At 35.8% G+C, this 24,207-nt stretch overlaps 1 protein-coding gene across 1 annotated transcript in view; it reads right to left on the reverse strand.

Annotated features, from left to right (window-relative positions):
• Positions 1-24,207, reverse strand: part of Rx (Retinal Homeobox) — a 50,190-nt gene that overhangs the window by 12,200 nt on the left and 13,783 nt on the right. The window contains exons 3-4 of the mRNA XM_036367371.2: positions 19,483-20,862; positions 19,041-19,207 (exon numbers count right to left, since the gene is read on the reverse strand). Coding sequence (XP_036223264.2) covers positions 19,041-19,207; positions 19,483-20,862 — 1,547 coding nt within the window. The remainder of the gene's footprint in view (positions 1-19,040; positions 19,208-19,482; positions 20,863-24,207) is intronic.

Here is a 24,207-nt window from a genome sequence, read left to right on the forward strand (position 1 = left end):
TCGACATACACCTATTTATTTTATTTCAGTTTTTTACCTTTTTCATTCGTACACCCCCTCGTAAAGAGTGGTAAAGCGCCGACAGTAAAAAAGCGAAATTGGGAATGTATAGAGTGAAATAATGTGAAAAGGTGCAAAATGTGTTAATTGTTCTACACCCTCGGTCCAACTACTATTTACACCACAAAACCGTAATTTATAATAAATAAGGCCACTTATGTCAAATAGCTGACAAACAAGAGCTGGGTAAATAAATACTCATATTTGCTCATGTGCTTATGCTTATTAAATATAATAAGTACAATGCCTGAACCGGACAGTGTGCCTGTGTGTGTGTAAGTCGCGCTTTTATTGTGGGTTGACTTGTTTGCTTTGAGTGAACGAACTGTGTGGAATGCTGAGTGGCACCTTGCAGTAAAAATGTGAAAAACTGTATTCTAAACTATTTTTAACGGATTTTTGATTTTTAGAGAGAGAGTTGTGACTCTTACCTAATGTTGGAATCAACAACGAAATAGCTAAATCTTTGAAAAGGAGAGTTTTGGCTAGTTTGTGGTGTTGCTGTGTGGCACATAACCTCAATACCTAAATATATTATAATATGGCCAATAAGGCCCATATGACTCGTCGCTATGAACTGTTACCTCTTACGCTTCCCAGCTAGTTTACCTGAATGAATAATTTTATGACTCCCAACGAACTTTTACTACTTATAATTAGGGAATTTACAAGCTTTGTCTTATGTCTTATGTCGTATTTCAATAGTCTTAAAATATACGACACTTGTGATCACCCCTTAATCGTTGTATGTCATATTGTGTAAAATTTCTACACTTCACCAGCTGGTAGTGAAAAATTAAGAATAGAAAAATGCCACGCGAAAGTGACAAAAATAAAATTAAAGCTTCTTTCATATTATTAAAGAAATTGATGAAATTTATTTAATTTATTAATTTTAGACATTTAAACGTCAACAATAAAAAAAGTAAACAGATACAGCTGATAAAATAGCACGCTCAAAAAACAATCCTCGCCGTCTTGTATAATATAATATTTGTCGTATTTCAATTTTGTATGGGAAACAACGACAGTGTTGATATGATAGTCTTAAAAACATAAGATAATATGACACAATATGACTCCTTGTGAATACCCTAAATATTTTATTTTTTTGAATAGATTAATTTTATGACACAGTTAACATTTGCTCTATTTTCGAGATAGAATAAACTAACCAATAATCTTTCCAAAATACGCTATTCTTCAAAAGTTGAATTGACTCTGTTGTAGCAGTTGAAAAACTTGCTTTTATTTATTTACATTACATATTTATTTATACTGTTTGATCAAATTTGAACCAGACTGACAACAAAGCAAAAAAAATTTCAAATATTTTAATATAAAGCATTATTATCGCCATTAAAACAGGCTTTTACTTGATCTAATCCAAGAGTGCATACGTTTAATACAAATTGTCATACACTTGTTTTAAACCTCGGCTGGGATGGCCTTCAGTATCTCTGCCTCGCCTTCGTTAGATTGTTGGACGTCAAAGCTCATATTCATAAACATCCGTCTCGTAACCAGTAATGATGCTTTTGTTAAATGTAGGGTCCTTAGCTATGTTGTCAAGCATCTTGTTTGCGATCTTTACTCAAATACATACGTGTTTCCAAAAGATTCAGGTCTTTTGGTACGAGTATAGCATTGACACGCTTCATACCTAAAACATTAACCAAAATGTGCTGAGTTAATCTATAAGAGATGGTGAGCTCCTCTACTGATGCCAATTGGATGGTACATGGACAACTTGCATTAATTCAAGTTTTCGATGACTTCACGACCTACACTGAATGCTTTGTGCCACTCAAATACTTGTGTTCGTAATAAAGTAGACTACCGAAAATATTTAAATTTGATCAAATGGTAAGCAGTTTTGTGTAAAACAAATGTCTCAAGCAAATAATATGTTTCTCAATCTGAATGAAAATCTGGCTGCGTTTATTTTCATAACGTTACATATATACCATATTCCTATGAAGTACGTAAATGATGTCGCTTTCGTAAAAATTTACGAAATTCAATAACTTAGTAACAAATTAGATATTATATTAAAACTTTTGAGACAATGTGCCTAATTATGAATCATTGCCAATGTTACGCGGAAATCTACGATTACACTACTCTCAATATAGATTACAAAAAATCATAAAACGCAAACTCGATCATTAGGCAGAATTAGTTTTGCATATATGTCGAATTTATGTCGATTATTTCCGCATTTATTAGATATGTACATACGTATAGTATTTGTTTTTTTGTTGTTGTTTTTTCAGCTGTGTTTTTGCCCATAATTCAATGATATTTATTAGTGAGTGCATTAATTTCATCTGTCAAATGTAATTTCATGTGTAATCTACCGAAAAAACATAATTTTATTGCGAATTGTGCGCTTCATATTCATACGTGTGTAACAAACACACAGACAGTGCGGACAGAAAGGCATAAAACCACACAAATTGACTGTGTTTCTAGGGGTTGGCATTGCAACTCCCGTGTATTTTATATTTTGTTTGCTGGCCTTCTTTGTTTAGCTTGACGGAAAAGTTTCCCACTCGAGAGTTTCGACTTCACGCTACCGCACGCAACTGCGGACCCTTCCGTTACGTTTATGCAGTTATGTAACGGTGTATGGACATTTGTGCGTCTGTGTGTGTATCTCGCATGTTTGCTCTTAGCGTTTCTAATGGCTTTGTTGTTTCTTTTATTGTTGCATATGTCAAGTGAGGTTATGTTTGGCGTGATCCTTTGCATGGGGGATGAAGTGATTTATGATATTATTTTTTGATTTCTACGGTGAAATGTGTTGACAGTTCAAGGTGGATTTCTGTATAGCAAATGACTACACTGGCAATAAAGCGCGTGTGTATGTATGTAAGTACATATGTTTTAACAAACCGAAAAACAGACATATTCACGAGGTTAGGCTGCCCAGTAGAACCAAAATAGAATAAATTGCATATAGAATTCATATTTGGAAACTAGCCTTCTCAGCTATATAAGTCGTAAGTGGAAATCAAAAAAAGCCAATGGTGCTGTCTATCGCTCGTAAAGTAGCTTAGAAGAATTGTTTCGAATAACTCAAGTTGACATTCCAAGCGTGAGCATACAAATCCACATCACGTGTCGCGTCTCAATTCCGCTCAACTTCATTTCATTACCTTGCAAAGTAGAAAAACAAATGCTCAGGGCCCACAACTGTCAAATGATCAACGATGTTTGTCACACACACACACATATATACACACGTATGCACAAGCGCGACATGCATTTCAAGGCGCTGGTTCAGTTAGAGGCGCACACTTCATAACGGACGCATGCAGCAAAGCTCAAGGCAGCGCACACACATACCCACTCACTCACACACACACACATATTCACACAAGCAACATCCTCGACAAAAAACAGCGTGTGACTACTTTCTGCGAAGTAGGTAATTTTACGCTAAGTATGCAACTGGAAACCACCACCAACAACGCCAGCCACCGCCACGGTCGCCACCAACAACAAGCAGCTGTTTGTTCAACGCATAAACGCGCACAGGACACAAAGCGCGGCAAGTTATCAGCGCACAAAAAGGATGAGAAACAACCGCAAAGAAGTGGAGCACGCAGCTCGGTTGATGGACATGCGAGTGAATGTGGAACGTAAAGGTACAGGGCGCAGGACGCGGCTGTAATTGGATGCCATTGTGGCATGCCGACAAGATAGGCGGAAAAAACTTCTGAAAAGGACTTGTTGCCGCTACAAAGTACTGAAGATGCCGCCACCGCCTTTGTAACTTGCTATCATACTGCTCAGCCGTGGAACGCTCCGTTTGGCGGGCGTTCAATTGTAAAGCTTTTCTTTTGTGGCTGCCGCGTCGGCTTATTGCGCGTATTGCGTTTTAATTAATTGCGACACGAATTTGACCTTCGATTACGGTTGTCGGTGCGCACAAAGTGTAGGCAATTGCAACTTTGGTTTATTGCTGAGCGCTATAATGTGGGATAATTGTGGCGCACTCTGTTTTATCTCCCTATAGACTAGAATAATTTGGCATTTAAAGGCAGAGTTGGGAATAATTGCATGGAAGATGTATTAATTTCTTGGAGAACAATACTTGTTAGGGATTTTTCTTCTGGTTTACTCCAGCTTCGCCAGGCTAGGAACATAGGTCATCGAAAAAATTTTCCATATGAGTAAATTTAAAAATTTGCTTCGCAGATTTTCTAATATTTACATGCGTTAGATATTAGATATCTCACTTTAAAACGTTACAGTAAAATTCCAACGAAACAATTTAGTTTTTCTAATGTATATAATAATAGACATAACTAGAAATATACCTTATAAGGGATTTAATCGAAAGCATGTTGATTTACGAGAAAACGCGTACCAATAGTAGACGATTTTCTTAAAAAAGCTTATGATTGCTGTGATAAAATTCATTATAAGCTGCTAATAAAATTCTACTCGAGACATCTTTAACATTAGTGGGATAAAAGATCAAACAAGCGATGCTCTTTGAAATATATTGACAGATATTTACGTTATTTCATAATACTTACCTCGAAGGATTTAAATAACTTTTCGTTTCCTGATTAAATCGTTTTAAAAACCTTGCCTCAAAACCCCTTGCACCCGGGAACCTCCTCAATTCGAAAACGGTCTACTAATGCAAAGTTACTCCAAAATATGAAGTCATCTCATATTTGGTACAAATAACCACCAATAAAGCACCCTTGTTCCAAGTCACTAGTAATCGCTTTCAAAATCATAAAACAAATCCAATTTGTTGGTTAATTCAATTTTGAATCTTTTAACAATTTTCTCGTTATGCGCTACATTAACAAAAACAAACGGGGAGAACACAAAAAATAAACAAAAAAAAAAAAGAATCAGAAAATCAAAGTGAAGCACCACCCACTTGACATCTGACACGAAATATGAGCGAAAAAAACAACAACAGCAACACTAGCTAAATCTACAAGTGCTCTTCATAATGCAATTCCAATGAATTCACTTTTGTTGCCAAAACAACGGGCGAGCGATTTTTGACTTCTGCCACACTTCAAAATATTTAACATTCAACATAAATACCGTTTATGTTTTTGTAAAACGGTTGCTACAACAACAATGTCAACAACGATTCATACAGTTACAATGTGGACAATAACAACAAATAAGAGCACAAGCACATGCAACAGTGTGCGGCTGCATGTGTGCAACATATTTATGCGCGACAACAACAGATGTGCAACTCATTATGACGCATTTAAGCGCTCAAATTGAATAATATTCATAATTTTATAAAAGCAACTTCTGAGGGCGAACGAAGCCGACCGAATGTGTGAGTGGCTGGCGGAAGGACACTTTTTGAAGTAAGTGAGTCAGGGTTGAAAGTAGATGCGAGTAAATAGGCATTTACAAGTTTATGTTTGTTTAAACATTGAAAGAAATGGAATAGGAAACACTTGTTTTTCTTGTTCTTCTTCTTTGACACTTGTTTTGCAGGGCGGTAAGTGAACACCTGACGTGTTAACGGTACTCCTTTTCGATTTTTTTTTTTGTAATAACTTCGAATATAATAAAAATGACTGCCAACTGACGAATTTATATAATTTTTTGTACTAAAAAGAAAGTTATAATGTATTGAAAACAGTTTATAATAAGAAAATGATTTAGAGTTAGCTGACCATTCGATTCGGTTTGGTCGGGACAGTCCGGATTCCGAGTTAAGCAGCCCGGCTGCCCCGGCCTAAAAATTTAAAAAAAAAAAACATAGAATGACTTGAACAATTGTGCTGCTCTCTCACCTATTATATGTCACGATTTTCAGTGAATTATAATATGGAAAAAATCGACGACTAAAAAAACCGTTTCGGATTTTTCGGCACAAGTACGATCATCTAAATCTAGAGCAATAAACAGATCGGTACGGTGTTTTTCAATACACGTTTATAGTTTTTATTTTAAAAAGGTTGTCCTAATTTTAGTCAGTGTCTTCTTTGTCGTCTTGTCTTCAGGAAACTTTAAGCAAAATTCCGGATAAATATTGTACTGGTCTATTTTAGTGCTTGATACATAGCTAAAAAGTAGCATATAAAATTTGTAAAAAAACATACTGTAAATTATTGAAACATTTGAAAATCAGATGGTCGGAATTAAAAAAAAAATATTGATTGGATATTGAATGACTCTGAGTAAGGCATTCTCACTTATTTATCCTAAATTTCTTCCCTTATTATTTAAATACAATATAAATATTTTTCCATATTATTTAACTCGATTTTGAAAACATAATATTTTCATGAAAATATCGTATAAAATTAAAAAGTTGTTATACAAGAGCTTGGTTTTGATTGTTCAGTCTCTATGGCAGCTACCTTCTATAATGTTCCGCTATCTGCGGTTCTGGCAAATGAGCAGCTTCTTGTGCAGAAAGGACGTATGCAAAATTTCAGATCGATATCTGAAAAACTGAGCGATTAATTCGCGTACATACCGACAGATGGACATGGCTAAATCGTTTCAGGTCGTCACGCTTATTATTAGTACATATACTTTAAAGGGTCGCCGACGTTTCCTTCTATATATATATATATATACTTAATATACACTGTCTAGGGTCTAACTACCTTAGGTCCCTAATCCTGAACTGTTTTGCACTATTTCGCTCACAAGTTCCCACTTTCATATACACTTATGGTGTTAACGAATTAACCCCTTTTATTTTAGCTGTAGGGTTCAACTCATTCAATCGAATAATGGGGCATGCATCGCCCCCATACTATGCTCTTACAGTTAAATTAGCTCGGAGCTCATTAAAACCACGTAAATAGCGGAGATGGTGTGGGTAATGGCATGGCATCAAGGCCACTTGCTGCTTTGTCTCACACGCATGCAAAGGCAACAACAAATAAAAGAAAAATAAAACGCCAACTAACAACTAATTGATGGAGTAGTTAAAGCGCTCACAGGTGAATTATGAATCCAGACTTGGTTGGTGCGTGAACTCGCGGGTGAGCAACAACCCTACAGCACACTAATGAGCTTAGCAGCTCACTTGCCAGCTGATTATGCATAATTTGTTATGACAAAATGAGTTAGTGCAACATTGTGTGTATATTTCCCCATGCCACACTCGCGTCCGCATTCTCATTGCCGTAACACAGGCGAGTAGTTTGGTGCGCATGTGGGCAAGGTGAATGAAGCGAGCTGCAGCATAAATTAAAACTTCATCCTGTTTTGACGTTTTAGTTGATGTTTTAATTATTTTGCGTGCAAAGCGGAAAATTCGTGGGGCACGCACCAAATATACATATGTATGGCATATACAAACATACATACAGATTATCAAGTCACACATAACATTTGTTGGCGGTTTTATTTATTTATTTTTTTTGGTTTTTTATTTATGGCCATTCTATAGCTGGTTCTAGTCTAAGCGAGTACCAAAGTTAGCCTTTGAGTAATGCTCGGCTAAATTAAGTCACCGAAAATTGGGAAGTGATTAATTAGCACATCATAATTCTTGAGGCACACGACAATTTCGCCACTAATAACAAACAGGCGCTCCATCAGGAATGCTTTTTGTGTGTGTGTGTGTGTGTGGATATTTGTAGCTTTTTCTAATTTATTCAAATCGATAAAAATATTGGTTCGTAAAATGCATGGTGGCAAAGAAATGCGGAAAAGTTTTGGAAGAAATTAATTGAAAGCGGAAATGTGAGCCTAGCGGTGTGGGGCACAAACACGATTTACGTTTTATGATGTCCTCTGCGCGGATTACTGTACATAAATACATATGTACATATGTAATGCCATATAATAATTAAGCTAATGCGCCAAAGTTTCCATACAATTTACATTTTTGCTGCCCGTTCATTACTGTCGGCTTCCACTCGCTTCTTTATTGTTTGTGTTGTTGTTGTTTTTATAACCCGCTTAGCCATTTAGGTGCACTCAAAACATTCCGATCGGCGCCGTAATCGGCTTTGCTTGTCATAATTAGTGCGCACTATGAGCGTGCAACAACAACAAAAACAACAAGTTTTCATCTGTTCGCTCTGTGTCACAACAAATGTTTAATAACAAGCGGATTCGAGTAAATATTCTCAGAAAATCTGCTGCACACACATACACACACATATACACTGGCTTACATATAGATATGTAAATCTACAATTATTTTACCTTTAATTGAAAATATGCAAGTATGTGTGTGTGGCCCGTCACTGCTATTTCCAAGCTTTGTGTTTTCCTCTTCGATTTGTGACAACATAAGCTTGGATTGATTTAAATTGACAGTTCGATTATTGAGATTTTAATTTGAGTGTGTATTATTTATATTTATTATTGTCTGCTTTTGCTGTAAGCATATTATTATAAATGTATGTACATACGTATATCTACTTTAAGGAACAGCTTGTCTGGCATCAAAGCAGATGCTGAAGAAGGCGGAACAGGCTCATGTGAAATTTAAAACCGTTAGTTAGGTACACATGTGCTTAGCTGCAGAATTTACATGGTGTAGACACGTGATTGATTGCACAATTTTAATTAGATTTAGAGTTGTGTTTGATTAGGAGTTATCGATGTGATTTTCAGTTTGTTAATAATATCCGCGCAAGAGAGCAATATGTTAAACTTTAGAAATAATTTGAATAAATAAATTATATAGAGACTCTCACTTCAAAACACGCTCTGGTAGTTAAATATTTTGATGCCGTTTTAATATATATGATTTCTGGTCCAATTGGACTGTCTTAGATTTTATATCACCCATGGAATTTAACTTAAGAAGTTTTAGGGCATCTCAAAGGATTTTTTGTAACTTAATCAAATCTGATTTTTATATATTTCCTAGACGCACAAAGTACTTAGTCTTAACAATTTTATGAGATAATAGTTAAGAAACCGTTTGAGAATTTTAAAAGTTTTTTAACGCTCCCTATGTTATGAACATACATATGTTGTATCGCCGAAACTACAAGTATCATCATTTACAAATACAAAAGAGTCCATACAAGAACTTGATTTTGATCGGTCTGTTTGTATGACAGCTATATGATATAGTGATCCGATCTAAAGTATTCTTTGGAAATTGTACCATTGTGTCGAACAATCCATGCGAAATTTCGTGATGATGTCTTGCCAAATACAAAAGTTATCGATACAAGGACTGAAAAAAGGAGGTCTGCAAAATTTCAGATCGATATTTCAAAGACTGAGGGACTTGTTTATATGTACATACAGACGGACATGGCTAAATCGACTAAAGTCGTCACGCTGATTTATATATATTATATATATCTAATACTTTTACTACTTTGTGCCGAAATTAATATACCCTGTTCAGGTTATAAAAAACTAACATCAGAATATGTTGTAAGTCACAGCTGTAAAGTAGTTAAAAGTTGTTAAAATTATTTTTTTATTAACCGCTATTTCAGATCGCAAATTTTTCGTATGGCAATATCTTAGTCGATCCAGTCTTCGCCATGCGTTTGAACTTATTAGTTAAAAAATAAATAGCAAAATAGAAGAAAATAAAATCAAATTAAAAAAATGCGGGCTTACGGTTGCTCCAGACGATTTACCATATAATTGGAAGGGAAAACTATATGAATAGATCTCAAATATTTTACATTGAACTACCAAATTTTGAGAAGTTAAGCCGAAAACTATCATGAAAAAGCCACTTTGTTTCGTATACTCTCAGGTTAGTTCGAGGTCAATGTCATATGCCGTTTACAAGCTAGAAGCGCAATAAATTCAACAAAATAATTTAATAATTTTTACATTTACTTATTTATCAATATCAGTCTTATCAATACCCCGGAGTCATTATACGAATGGATTTTGAATAACTAATCTCCACCACGCTCGCTAATTATGTAAATACTCGAACGACCACTTCATTCACTTAACTGATTTTATTTTCTAATCAGAGGTTAAGAGTTTCCCACTAGAATTCAAAATTATCGCTTTCCTTTTGTTTATTGAATCATCAAGTGGCTATTTAAAACCAATTTCATCACAACGTTTGCTGTGGGCTTCGCGTCTCTCCATTAAATAATTCAGTTAATAGAACATATTGTTATGAAAACTTCACGTAACCCCACGGGAATCATACGAACACAATCAAGTAAGAATTATTACTGCTGTGCTTGTGAATGCTTTAGCGGAAGACCTGTTAGTTGAGTATACCCAAGAGAATTTTTGGCTTGTGGTCAATTTGGCCAAACTGGAATACACGAAAATGATTTATTGAGGTGTATTATAATACATAACGGCTATAGGCATGCATATATATTTAAAAGCAAATTCTAACTGAAATATATATAGAAATCGCATCGGTATGTTTACAAAGCGGATATTGAAATATTTGATAAAGAAATGTTTCACAGCTTTTGCAGGGAGATAGTTTCAAGTTCTCTCATTCGCTCGTATTTATATTAATCTTAATGTTTAGCTATTGCTTCTGCAGCGATTCTAAAGCATTAATTTTCATATCAAACAACGGATTTGGCTGATTGACGTTTTCGAAATGTCTTTCGGTCATAATTAACCGGAACGTAGAATACAATTTTTTTTACTTGTCTCGACTAAGAATAATCCAATAATTTTATGGTGTGACCATAAATACATGCGATGTCGAGCTGAGAACTCAAGGATGCAGGAAGGGTGATACAGAAAATAAATAGTTTAACCACAGATGACAAGCATGTAATAAATGAAACTTTTTTACGACGTTCATCTGCAGCCGAATTGCGAAAATGAGAGTGAGTAAAAACGTTGCCATGGAAAAAACGAATTCCGAACCGATTGCTTCGCTGGTTTTCACGAGGAAAGCGAAAGAGAATTTGCGCTGATTGAGATGAATAGTAAAAAAGGAAAGGAAACGTAATAAATAATAGAAGCACAAGCAAATAGAAAAGAGGTGGACTTCTTCTTCTAGCTAACTGTTTCGACTGTTGTAGCTAAACTTCGGTTTCGTGGAGTTGGACAGAAGCTCTTTAAGGATGCAATCATACGCTGAATTAACCACAGAGAGTTAATGTGGGAGTTAGACAGCATGTTGTGTTGCAGTTAATCCGAGTTTGCCGAGAAATGTATGTACATATGTGTGTGCTCTGTTTTATGCCTTCAATTGTGTGAAGAAAAGGGTTAATTAATGCTTAACGCATTGGAAAAACTAGATAATTACAGTTAATTAATACAAAACCAAAAGGCCGCAACAAAAGATTGATTGACTGCATCGAATCGGCTTAGAAAGTGTTGAATAGAAAGCAACGCGTTCGAAGCTAGCGGTTTGTGAAAGCGGAAGTCAGTTGCGCATAAGTGAATGTACATACATATGTATATGTATTAGAGCAGGTTTATCTACAAGAAGCCCACTGAATAATTCTGAATAATTTTGCCTAAAAGAATATTAGTCTAAAACCGGTTTTGGGCCAGCGATTTTCAAGCGAAATTAATCTTCTATTGATTATAAACATTTCTTCGTACGTTTTTGAGATATCCGAAAAGAAATTTAATACATAGCTGCAACTATATCACATATCTCACATACAGCCGATTATTCAGATATTTTATTTTTCGCTATCCTGACTTAAATGAAAAGGCTGAGAGCTCGTAATTTTGTAGAATAGTCCTCTAATATATACTTAACAATGACAGTGAAAAGGGGATTTTCGGAAAGGTGAACGTGAGGCGAGAAAAATTTAAATAAAGAAGTTGAAAACATTAAAAGAAACTTTATTTTTAGAATGTAATTTTTCGTTACTGAAGATAGAAGAAAAAATCATATAAATATATGTTCGTACATATATTTTACATATGTATGTATATTATGTATGTTATTCCTAGCAGGCTGACTGTCACAGGTTGTTACCGCAAATTGCAATTTACGAAATGTTTAATAACTTAGTGTTCACAAAGGCGAACTAAAAATAAGACAAAGCTTTTTATGTCACATGGGACAACGGATTTAGTTGTGCGTGTGTAATGATAAATTAATGTTAAACAAATTTTCTTAACTTTTTTTACAGAGGCACATTTTATTCATTCTCTTGCGAATAACTATATAAAGCAAAGCAATGCAACCAATAACCACACCGGGACTATCAATTACAGTGCTAAGCAAAATGATTTAATTTGCGCATAAAACTGTCAAATAAAAATTGTGTTCCTCCCACTTTGCCAATGAGCAGCGACAAATGCGCTTACTTCATAAAAAATATTATAAATATGTGGATGTATGTATGTGTTTAGTTGATAGAAAACACATACGGCAGCTCCAATGCCTCACAACCCACAGCCACGCACACACACACTCTCATGCTGACTGACAATCAATTGTGTTCAAGGATGCAAGTCTCAAATATATATGTATATGTATGTAAGTCTCCTGGTTGTTTTTTGTTGCGCGCTCACTCAGGTATCTATCTCGTTAAAATGACAAAAACAAACAAAAATGGCATTTCACTAACAAATAAAATGGATTTTTATTGCATTCGCTATTGCTTTACGGTATTTTATACAATTTTCCGTACCGTTATTGTTATTTTTATTTATTCGTATATTTATTTGTTTTTTATTTCGTTCGGTTTATTGAGTTTTTTTATTTGTTTACTGATTCCATTTCATTTTGTTGTTTTGCAGTTGTCTTTTGCGTTGTTATATTGATTGCCTTCTGGAGTTGTTGTTGGTGGCGGCGCAATATTTGGGCTACCAACTAAAATACATACAAACATGTGAGTATATATGTACATATGTGTTGCAAGGTATACATGTTAATGTGTGGCGTGTTGCACATGTCATGCCAGCGCAGCCAATTCCACATATTCATTTTACAATAAATTAGCTCGTACGTACATACCTTATTTACATATATGTAGGTGTATGCGTTTTTAACGGAGTGTAAGTGTGCGCGTGTGAGTTTCAGTATGCACTCGTATATGTCAATCTCATGCCAACATTTATTACTCGATTTGACTTTTATTTTTCCTAATATACATTCACCGATCACCATTTTGTGCTCTCATTTACATACCAATAAATTATTTTGATTTGTTCAATTTTTTCCGTTACCTGTGTTTGTCGAAATTTTATATCCACCGCATTTAGAAATCAACAAAAGTAATCGTAAAGATTGCGATAAGCAAATTTTTGTAATTCTATACTCATTGAATAATTTTCCATAACTGCTGACACATATGTATGTGAATATTTTGACAAACATATAAGTATATATGTAAGTATGTATATTAGGGTGGGTAAAAAAAGAAATCGATTCTTGTTATTCGCTTGGTACTTCGAAAAACTGGTTGGTAGAACTCTTAATTGTAACGGGAACGCTCTCCGCTTTGCCGTTATCTATTTTTTTCTTATGTTCGGATTAAAAGATTCGTATTTTGCTTCCAGCTACTTGAAAACATATTTCGTTTTATGAATTTTGTAGCAAATTGAATGCTCTACAAAATGGGCTTTTACGGTTTTTTCGTAAACTTAACCGACATTAACGGTTGACGGTTAAAGCTTGACTATTTTAAGACAAATTAGTTGTTTCATCTTTTGAATTTTATAACTAAATAAAAAAAAATCATTTTAAATTGCAAAGCGCATAGTCTTATAGAAAATTACTGCTCTGCAAAAATTATCTCTTTTTTTCTGATAGGCATTGCTGTTTGACGATGAATATCTCGTAAACGCTTAACTTAATCGAAAAATTGTAAGAACTATTTTTGTAGAGCAGAAAAAAAAATACTTGGGGAGCGTTTCTTAGATGTGTCTACCAACCAAGCGAAAAGAGACATTCCTTTTTTTACCCACCCTAATGTATATATTATATAAAAATATGAGTTTAAGCGTAGGAGCTAGAATTATCTATTTCGGGTTTGAGACGAGTAAATTTATACATTTACTATGTTGACTTGTAATAGCGCAATTATATGGATTGTGTTTCTAAGCGTACTTGAATGAATTGGGCACTCATTGGTAAAATATTTAGCGTTTTATCATTTTGGTTGGAATACCCATTTTACTTAGTTCGTTTCAAAAATTTTGTGTATTTATTGAAGAATACCATTCGATCAAATGTGACCAAAATGTGTTGAGTAAATTTATAAGATATATTGAGATCCCCTGCTATCTCTCTGATGCCAATACGAAGATTTCCAAGCACTGTTTCTTTAACTTTTTCGTTGTAATATTTATTAACAAAGGTAGGTGGACGACTTGACGACCTGAAGATCAAACTTTAGACTAACATAAAAAAGGTTCTACCAATCTACGATAAATATTTTATCGATTCAGTTTTCGCGCGCAGTTTAAATGGACCTGTCTGGACCAAATGTATTTGCCGAAGAAATCATTTCGAGAACAGAGGGCAAAGAGGAATTCGATACACACTTTTACTTAGTATTGAAGAAATCCATGAATCATGATGATGCTTCCGTCACATTCCATTAAAAAGCCTTACCAGGCGGTTATAAACATAAAGACATTTATTGAAAAATGATATATACATACATATTACAAGTATATATCACACGTTGCAAGAGTTTCGACGCTATATTTGCTATGTGTGTATTTATTAAAATGACGCATAGCCCCAACATTTTAAATGATTATTCTACCAGTGTGATCTGAATAAGTGATCAATAAATTAAAAATACAGTACCAATATATTCTACTTAAACTGAGTGCCTGACTGATATTACGTACAGGGGTACGAAACAATGGATAATACCATGGGTCGTGGAGACTTCTTAAAGCATCTTCAATGCTTTAGTTTTTTTTTATTGTTACACATTTTAGACAAGTTGTATCATTATGAGCGGCTCAATATCAAATTTCTCTCAAAAAGGAAAATTAAAAATTTTTCTTTCAATGATTTTCAAAACTTAAGCTTTAAAATAAGTTATTGTTTGTTATAGAAAACGTAAGGCCCGAAACTTAGAGGTTACAAAAATGTGTTGTTTAAGCAATTGCATAGCTTCTCTCGTGGGACTTGAGCGCGAGGACTGAATCAAGAAATTCCGTAACGGAATTTAATCTAACACGATCACAAAGAATGCGTAAAATATTTGCATACTTTTAGGCGTGTTTTTGCATATCTCAAGCGGAACAAAGAAATGGCAGGGTGATGCAAAAATAATAATATGCGAGATACAATTTTTTTAATGCCAAATAAAATTATGGATTTTAATAAGAATCTAATTAATAAAAAATATATTTTTCAATATTTGGGGTCATAATATTAGTAACATTATTATTATATTGGTGAATAGCTACCCAACTTTTTAAAACATTATCTCGTTTGATTTGAACAATACAATTGAAATTAGGTATTTCAATCGGATTATCAATGGTAATAAATTTCCACTTATCTTGGCTGGCGATTTCAACATCAACTTCGCTGATGATCCACAAGAATCCACAACCAAATATGGGACCACAAGTGTCGCGGTATTTTCAGATATTTAGAGAATATCAAGTCTCAAACTCATGTTTATTATTTCAGTTACCATAAACTTATAGTTTCAATGATAAAAATTACTGAATAACCTACAAATATTGTAAGATAATAAAAATATTTTAAACAATATTTACTTCTCATTTATTCAATAAAAGAAAAAAATTTGTATTTTATCGGTCACCATGCTCAAAAAGTGTAACTTGAATTAATATCAAAGAAAAAAAAATACTGCATAAAAAATAAATAAATATCCAACGCATAGTGATTCGAAGATAGCTTTAATATAAAATTTTTTTTGTATCACATATAATATTATATTATTAAAACTAACCTGAAACTGTTCTAAACCCTTAACTTGTAGGAAAAAACATTCCGCAGATCCTCGGTCAAACTGCTCTCAAGGCTTAATGTCTTAACGTTATATTACAACAACTTCATTAACAAATAAATATATATATATATATATATATAATATATATCTCGCATACATAAGCATGCTAAATGAAATAAACATTCTCGGAATTCTTACAATGACATATAAAATGTGGCCATTTAAATTTAGATTACAAACTATTGTCAATGTGAAAAGGCAAAAGGATACTAACAACTCATTGAAATGCAATTTACCGCAACAAAAAACCCAATCAAACTTTTTAAACTAACATTTAACAATTCTATTACGAAGCGAATAAACCAACTAACAGAACGACAATCAGTCGCACTCAATTGCAACCAAATAAATAAATAAATACAAATATAAGCCAACAACAACAACAACAGCAGCAACAACCAGTGAAAGAGCAACAAGAACAATTCCAATAAACCATAAAGCAAATGTATGAAAATGTGAATGTGATTTTGAAAACGAAAACGAAAACGAATATTATTGTAAGCACATAAAAGTTTTCCGTTTGATTTCGAAAAAAGGCGGTGAGCGATGCATAACGAGGGCAGCAGCTTGGCTGGAGAGAGCAGAGGCGAAACGAAACTTAATCAAAACAAATTTCCATCTAAACCAGCGCTGTGAGGCCGCAAACCACTAAACCAAAGCAATTTAACCAGGCAAATGCAAGCAAAATACCTAAACGACACGAGACCGCTTCCGTTGCCTCGCCCCATCACACGCCCGATACTTCTACTTGTACATACACTGCCGGTCGCTGCTAGGCTCCGCAAATGCTCGCATGTTGTTGCCCTCCATTTAACCGCAAAATGATTTGAGTATTTTATAAGTTTGCCCACACAACGCTGTGAGGCGCTGCGAGTCGCTGGGAGTTGCTGGGAGCGGCTCTGGCTGCAACCACCTCACTTGGGGTACTGAAGAAGGGTTGATTGGCGGCTCATCTTGGTATTTGACACAATTTGAATTCGTGTCAATTTGACAAAGTGACACATAGGGGACGAACGCCATAAAGCGCCATCTATAACTGCTGATAAACCAATTGTGCACGTGATGAAATTTCAAATGAAATTTCAATTCACGACGAAAAATGCTCGCAGTCACAATTTGCAGCGCAACGAAGCCCCCTTTAACGACCACATGTGCCCCTCTCACTTGCACCGCACCGCAAACGCAGTTATATCATTGCAATTCTATTCTACGATTCTGTCTTATAGCCACAGTAATTTCGCGTTGCTGGCGCACGTAAGAAGTGTAGGATGCAAAGTGGCTGAAAATTCACCAACTCACTTGGTGTATGTATATACATACCGTGCCATGTCTGCGTCTGTTTGCCACTTTGTGTGGCATGAACTGAGCGTGTGTGTGGCGCTCAACTTTTTGCGAGCAAAGTGAGACGACATTTTTATTGCCAGCGAGTTGTGTTGGTGTGGTGACAATTTTTATTTACGTCCTGTGGTTGTTGTTGGTGTAATGTTTAGTCAATAAAAATGATTTGTCAAATCACGAAATTTGATAGTCTCTGCGCGGGGTGGCGGTCCTGAGGCCTTTTCGAAGAAAAAAAACTTAAACGAAAATAAATAATTGTTGTATATATGTGTGTCTAAAAATGGCCTACGGCGGCTGTTTTATAGTATTGCAATATATGCAAACGGAATTGAGAAGAACCTTTTTTCGGAAAATTTATACGATGAAATTTTTCATTGAAATATTTTAATAAAAAATTATGCGACGAAATAGTTATGTTTCTCAAAATTACTGTTGTTTGCATTTTTTCTCTTTCTCTGCTTTTCCATTTCCACCAAGGCGATTTATTTTTCGAAAATTTCCCCATTAGAACTTTATCATACATGTTACTTTGGAAGAAAAAACTTATTGAAAAGATAAAAATATTTTGAAGAGAGTTCCATTGACTTATTTTGTAGGACATTCTTTCATAAATCGTGTTCTGTGCGCATAGTCTATACAAATTTGTTGCCAACCTAAAGTTATTACTTTCCATCTAGCTTACTTTATCTTAAGAAAACATAGTGCCATACATATTTACTGATTTCACTGCCGTTTAAACACTTTAAGTACATTTTTTCTTAAAATAACTTATATTCAAACTTCATCGTGTCAAAACTGCTGGTTAAGAAAGACCATAATTTAATCAAAATCAAAACATTTCCAATAACAAACTTTCCCAAGGCTGCCATTCAAAGTGAAGACTCGTCTTCGGCTTATGAACTCTTTGCATGGTTGTATTTATTAGGCTACGGTGGGCTTCCACGCAAGCTTCGTTTGTCATACTTTTTCGCATAAGAAACACTCACACACTCACACACACAGTAATACATTTGATATTATTTGTTTCCCCCAAAAAATGAGAGACATAAATATATGGCAAATGCCTTTCGTGCGTGTTTTTTATGTTGCACCCTACACTATGGAATTTATGAGACTCTGCCACAATTTACCACCAACGAAGGCGACACCGTAGCCGTTACCACAATCACCGGCAAACGCAAATAAGTTCATCGTTCCGCCGACAAGAATTCGCTACTTTCATTGCCCATATTTGTCTTGCTTAAAAGTTGGCGCTTCGTATGAATTACGGGGTTACGGAGTTACTTGCACACTGAGTTGTGGTTATAACTTAACTCCTAATTTGTGGTGCTCCCCGCGACCGGCTCTTTGAGCAATCGGTTGGCTGTCTTAAGCGATTGAGACATAAATTTTAAATAAGAATTGTATATTTTTTTACAGTTATTCGCTCTTCCTTGTTATTTTATTCGGCTGCATGTTTGTATTGTGGATATTTGCATTTTGGGGTAAATATGGTAGTAGTTATTGCTCAACCAGTACTATATTTGCATTTAACGGGACTTGTCTTTTTAACCACAAACTTTTACAAAGCTTTTAAGTTCCATAAATCACTGTCAAAAAACTTAATTGGATAAGTATTGCTCATACTCGTATATGGTATATACTTGTAAATATATATGTATGTGCGTTCTTCATATAGCCTTGTTATTTGTATTTGGTTAAAATGAATTACTTACGGAAATTAACTAATTTCCTACGAAGTGAGACTCAATCCTAATTCTTTCCCAATAAATTTTAGCTTACCTGCACTCTGACTTCGGGCAAATTGACTTTCATGGCCAATTCCTCGCGCGAGTACACGTCCGGATAGTGTGACTTCTCAAAAGCTCGTTCCAGTTCGTGAAGTTGATATGTTGTGAATGTTGTGCGATTGCGACGGTGTTTCTTCTTGGAACAATTATCGTCTTGAGCTGAAAAAGTATTAGAAAAACTCTTACATATTTGCTGTAAAGCTTTTGCTAACTAAAAAGTTCTTCGGCGACTTTAAATTTTAAATTAGAATGCTATTTTTGAAAATTTGGAAAATTATATATTGTAGAATAATTTTTGCATATGTTCTGAACATAGTTTTTCTAAATTACGCGCAGTTGGAACAGGTAAATAATTTTTCGAAATTTTATAATAATTTAATTTAGTGAAACCAAAAACGCTTATGAATAACTAATAACTATATCATAGCTAATACCTTCATCGTCGCTACCGGATGTTATTTTTTCGCCTTGCTCGCTTGTGTTCGTCTGATTCAAGTCTTCGCTGGACGCACAGCTGCCGTTCACTACACTATCGGCGTCATTTAGACGGTCCGGACCATCAACGCCGGACCCGCTGCCGCCGATCAAACGATAATCGTCCATGTGACGCTGCTGAAACTGTTGTTGTTGCAGTTGTTGCTGTTGTTGCTGAGCTTGCTGTTGCTGTTGTTGTTGCTGCTGTTCCATCGCATTACAATTGCCATTTAATGACTGCTGCTGTACCTCTTCAAAAGTGCGCGCACGTATGCCCTCAAAACTCTTCATTGCATAATTTTCTAAAGCATTTCCGTTGGCTAATTTCGACTCATTCGCCTCGCCAGCATCCAAGTCATCACAGTAGGAAACGGAGGATTTGCGTTTTAATCCACCAAATTGCAGTGAAGCAGCCGACGCAATAGCATTGTTATAATTCGAAGACGGTGAAGGTGATAGAGCTGCGGGCGACTGCGGCGATGTAACATCAATTGTGCCGGACATGTCGCCCTGTCCGTCCTTCATGTCGTCCTCATCGCCTGCATCGATCTCACCACTAGCCGAGAGCGAAGACATGGAACGTTCGTCGTAATCGAGCAAGTTGTGATGATTGCCGCCGATTGTCACAGCGCCACCGCTGCCGCCGCAAAGTGTGCTGGAGCCATTGGCGAGACTGAAATACGAAGTGGCGGCGCTCGACTGATTAGCCAATGTCGGAGGCGACGATGATGATTTCGCGAATTTTTGCTCCTGTTGCGCGTGTGCCTGTGCTTGTGCCTGGGCGTGTGCTGCCAAAGCGGCCAAATGTTGTTGGTGACTGTAATGTGTTGGCGGCGGCGGCGGAGGCGGTGGTCCGGCATTCGGTGAATTATGATGCGGGTGCGACGGGTGATGATGGTGATGCAGCGCTGCTTGCAAGTGACTCGCTTCGACCATTTGATGCATCGAATTGAGATAATCACCGCTGCTCATGGACGGACTGGTGCGTGTGCTGCCCGAATCAGTGCTGCCGGACTCGAGTGGTGGATAGTTTAAATGACTGTTGGCGCCACCAGCGGCGCTGTTAATGTTTTGATGCGGAAAGCTCATCATTGCATTGTGATAGTTGAGCGATTGGTGGTGCGGATGATGTGGGCCGGTGTGAAGTTGTGGCGGTGGCGGTGTGCCTAAATGCAAAGCGGCAGCATGTTGATGATGGTGCGCGGGGGGCGACTGCATGTTGGGGAATGCGCCATGCTTATTGTGTGTGGACTGTTGCAGCATGGAGGCCATGTGGTTATCCATATTGCGCAGATGCGCCAGCGACATGTTGCAACGTAAATCGGTGGCGTCATCATTAGCTGTGGATGAGAAGTTATAAGTGCATGAGCGAGTGAGTTGAGTTAACTTTTTTGATAAATTACTTAAAAGCTTCAGATTTTCTGTGTCTGCCAAACTGGTACTTTTACCAGAATAGTGGCTTCTTGTGTTGACTACTTTGATGCTCTAAAGGAGCCTTAGTTTATATGAAAGAAACTAGTTGGTCAGCGTGGCTAGTCAGGCACAATAGCTGTACAATGGTAGCGTTTGTGGTCCATGTAGCATATTTCAACCCTTTAATTGCTAATGTTCTTTTGGTTGTAATATTCATTTATATAAGTTAGATTAAGGTTAGGTTATATTATTTAGAGCCTGCAGAACTTTTTATCTCCAGACTGTAACCGAAATTCCTTGAACAAAATTTGAAGACATAACTGCCCAAAAGCAGGCGATTTTTAGGAATTAAAGCTATATACCATATATAAGAATCGCCTTTTTTTGGGAGTTAATGGTTAATTGTATGGTATATTTAGAGAATACATAGTATTATTCCGACGGCGCTTTAAATAAAGGCAATTTACTGCTACAGTGTTTACGGTCTTCTCCGTCAATGAAAAGTTTCACTCTACGAGGTATTGATCCACGGTCGAAATACAAAAATTGTCAAAACGGCGGCGTTCTAAAAATAAAAAATTGAATTCTATCCAAAATTCGATTTTTGATCAGATCAGATCAGATCAAAAAATTAACAAACATGCAGAAAAAATTTATAGTAATCAGATCGTTTATCTCCGAGTAATCACTGGAACAAATTTGAAAAATGTTGGTTTGAGGGAAACGCGTTTAAAGATAAGCTATGCTGGAGGTGATTTAACTGAGCGGCTACGTATTAGAAGGCTATAACTCAGAAACTATTCAAAATACCAATTAAGAATTTTAGTATACTATTTTTAAAAGTATAATCTATTAAAATAGTGTTTTGTTTTTTATTTCAAAGTAGGTGTTTCATTTAAAGAAAGTCCAAAAGGGCTCATCCATTGAAGTATTAATCTTTTAAGGGGTTACATGGGTTTCACGGCTTCAAAAACCCCGTTTTTCGCTCGACAAAACCCATGTAACTCCTCAAGACAACCTGAAAATTAACCTTGATGAATAACCTTATTAAAATTCAAGCTAAAATTCCCATAGGATATATTTCAATCGATAAAGGCCTCCTCTAAAAACTTACTCTTAATAAAGACAACAAAGTAATTCAGGTAAGAGTTAAAGGACTCAAGCCTATATGAGTTTGATTGCCGTTAGGTATATATATACTTGTATGTTACTAACAGCGTGAATAGCATACACATATGGTACATTACTATTTTAAGTTTCTAATCAAATCGGTCATTATTCAAAGGGCATTAGTGAATATACAATTCAAGTTAATCACTTGTATAACTTCGAATTTCAATTTGTCTGAGCAGTTAGCGTAAAACTGGTAATTACAATTTAATTGGACATTTCCCACAGATATCCCATTTCAAGATCCATATTGCCTGACCACTTGCGACACTCTCCGCCGACCACCTACCCTCTGACGTGTGTAACTTTTCACCATGCCACTAATTATATGTTGCGCAACAATTACATATACAAGAGATTATACATACATATATATACCCATATATACATGGTATTTAATTAAGTAAACTTGTAACAAAATCAGCGACTAAGCAACCGAGTAAACCATTCGTTGAAAAGGTCATATATCAGTACTTCCACCCAGACGATTAACCAGGCGTTCGGGAGACGCTTGAAAGGAGGTGTAGTTGCAAGCATATAGAAATATATATACATATGTAAGTTATCTCACACATATTTATGCCGGAGCAATAAACGGCATTCAATTAGTCGCGTCATATTTACAATGTGCCGCAATAAAAATTCTTAAATGCCGTTTGCTTCTGCCACACGGCATTATTTTAAATGCTCACCCACAAGCAGCTCGTCCGCTAACTAGAAATACCAAAGAACTCACGTACATACCTACATACATACATATGTGTTTCAGACATGTGTTATAGAATGGGTTGAAACTTTGCTCGCACCAACAATCGTTCCTTAAGTATTTGCCAAGGGAAAATATCCTGTGACATGCGACGAAGTCATTAGCTGCTGTGGCGAGGCCAATTCGAAAGAGTCCCCTAGTTAGTCAACGTGGCGAGAGAGGGTAGTGCAGAGTGTGGCTCACGTGTGTGTGGGTGCCGTGGTGCTCATGATATGTGGAGGGAAGTTAGTATTACTACCACCACTTTATTTGCTAACGGTATCGCCCATATTGAGGGTTTGCAAGTCGGCGAAATGTTGGAACTTCAGCGATTTGAAAATGGTTATATTTTTCCGTGGAACTACTTATTGTATTAATATACATACGACGAGGTAAACGATATGTGTAACAAGCGGATTGAGCAAAGAGTGCGCCGAGTGTGAGAGGCGCTGAGTGTGCTGTGCCCATTTGGCTAGCGTTCAGTGAGCCCAATTAGTATTTTGAAAAATGTATAATTACGTTGTGTTGAGTAATTGCATTTTGATGTGTCTAATGCAATTTTCGGTTCGGTTTTGCCTCGGCGCGGAGTTGGGGCGATTATAGATTGCTGTTTCCGATCACAAACCCGCACACGCGTATTAGTGGTTGGTAATTTGAGTTGAAATGTAAATTAATTCTTTGATTGATTTCCACACTCTCTCTAATATGACTTTCTTTTCTCTATAATCAGTGAAGCGCTTACACACACACAGATACACACACACATGAGTTGCTCATTTAAGTTGAAAACCTTTCATTTTAACTTGTTATTTAAAGTAATTGCTGGCATGAAATGTAATTAATCGCCTTAAGCATTCGCCAATATCGCGAAAGTCGTTGATGGCCGTTTAATTGAGTTTACGAAATTTTTTATAAAAATTGGTTTTCCCATCGTTAAAATTATTGAAAGAGTTATTTTCAATCTGCCGAAAATCATCATAAAATAAAATGAAATGAGGTACCAGACTAGTTGGTATTTGGCCATTCGTGTATAGATAGAACGGGGCCTGAAATTGAAGCGGATTTGAGAGACATTTGTTTGCAAAGACATTGGTTTAGTAATAATATTTTTCTTTTTAATAGAATATCAGTAACAAAAACACTAAACATTTCACCAACTTGTTTTGGGTAATCTTATTTGACAAACCACCATTGTTAAGTATCATAAAGTCGAAAAAGTGAATGAATTGTCTTGGTCTGGCACCCAAAATATTATCCTGTTCTCAAAAGTCAAACTATTAAACTAAAAAAAAAAACTGAAAACTGTCCAACGATCTAGCGAATAGCGCTCCAACAATGAGCCGAAACCGAAAAAAAA

This window comes from Bactrocera oleae, chromosome 4, assembly GCF_042242935.1.
Source record: "Bactrocera oleae isolate idBacOlea1 chromosome 4, idBacOlea1, whole genome shotgun sequence".
NCBI classification, from domain to species: domain Eukaryota; kingdom Metazoa; phylum Arthropoda; class Insecta; order Diptera; family Tephritidae; genus Bactrocera; species Bactrocera oleae.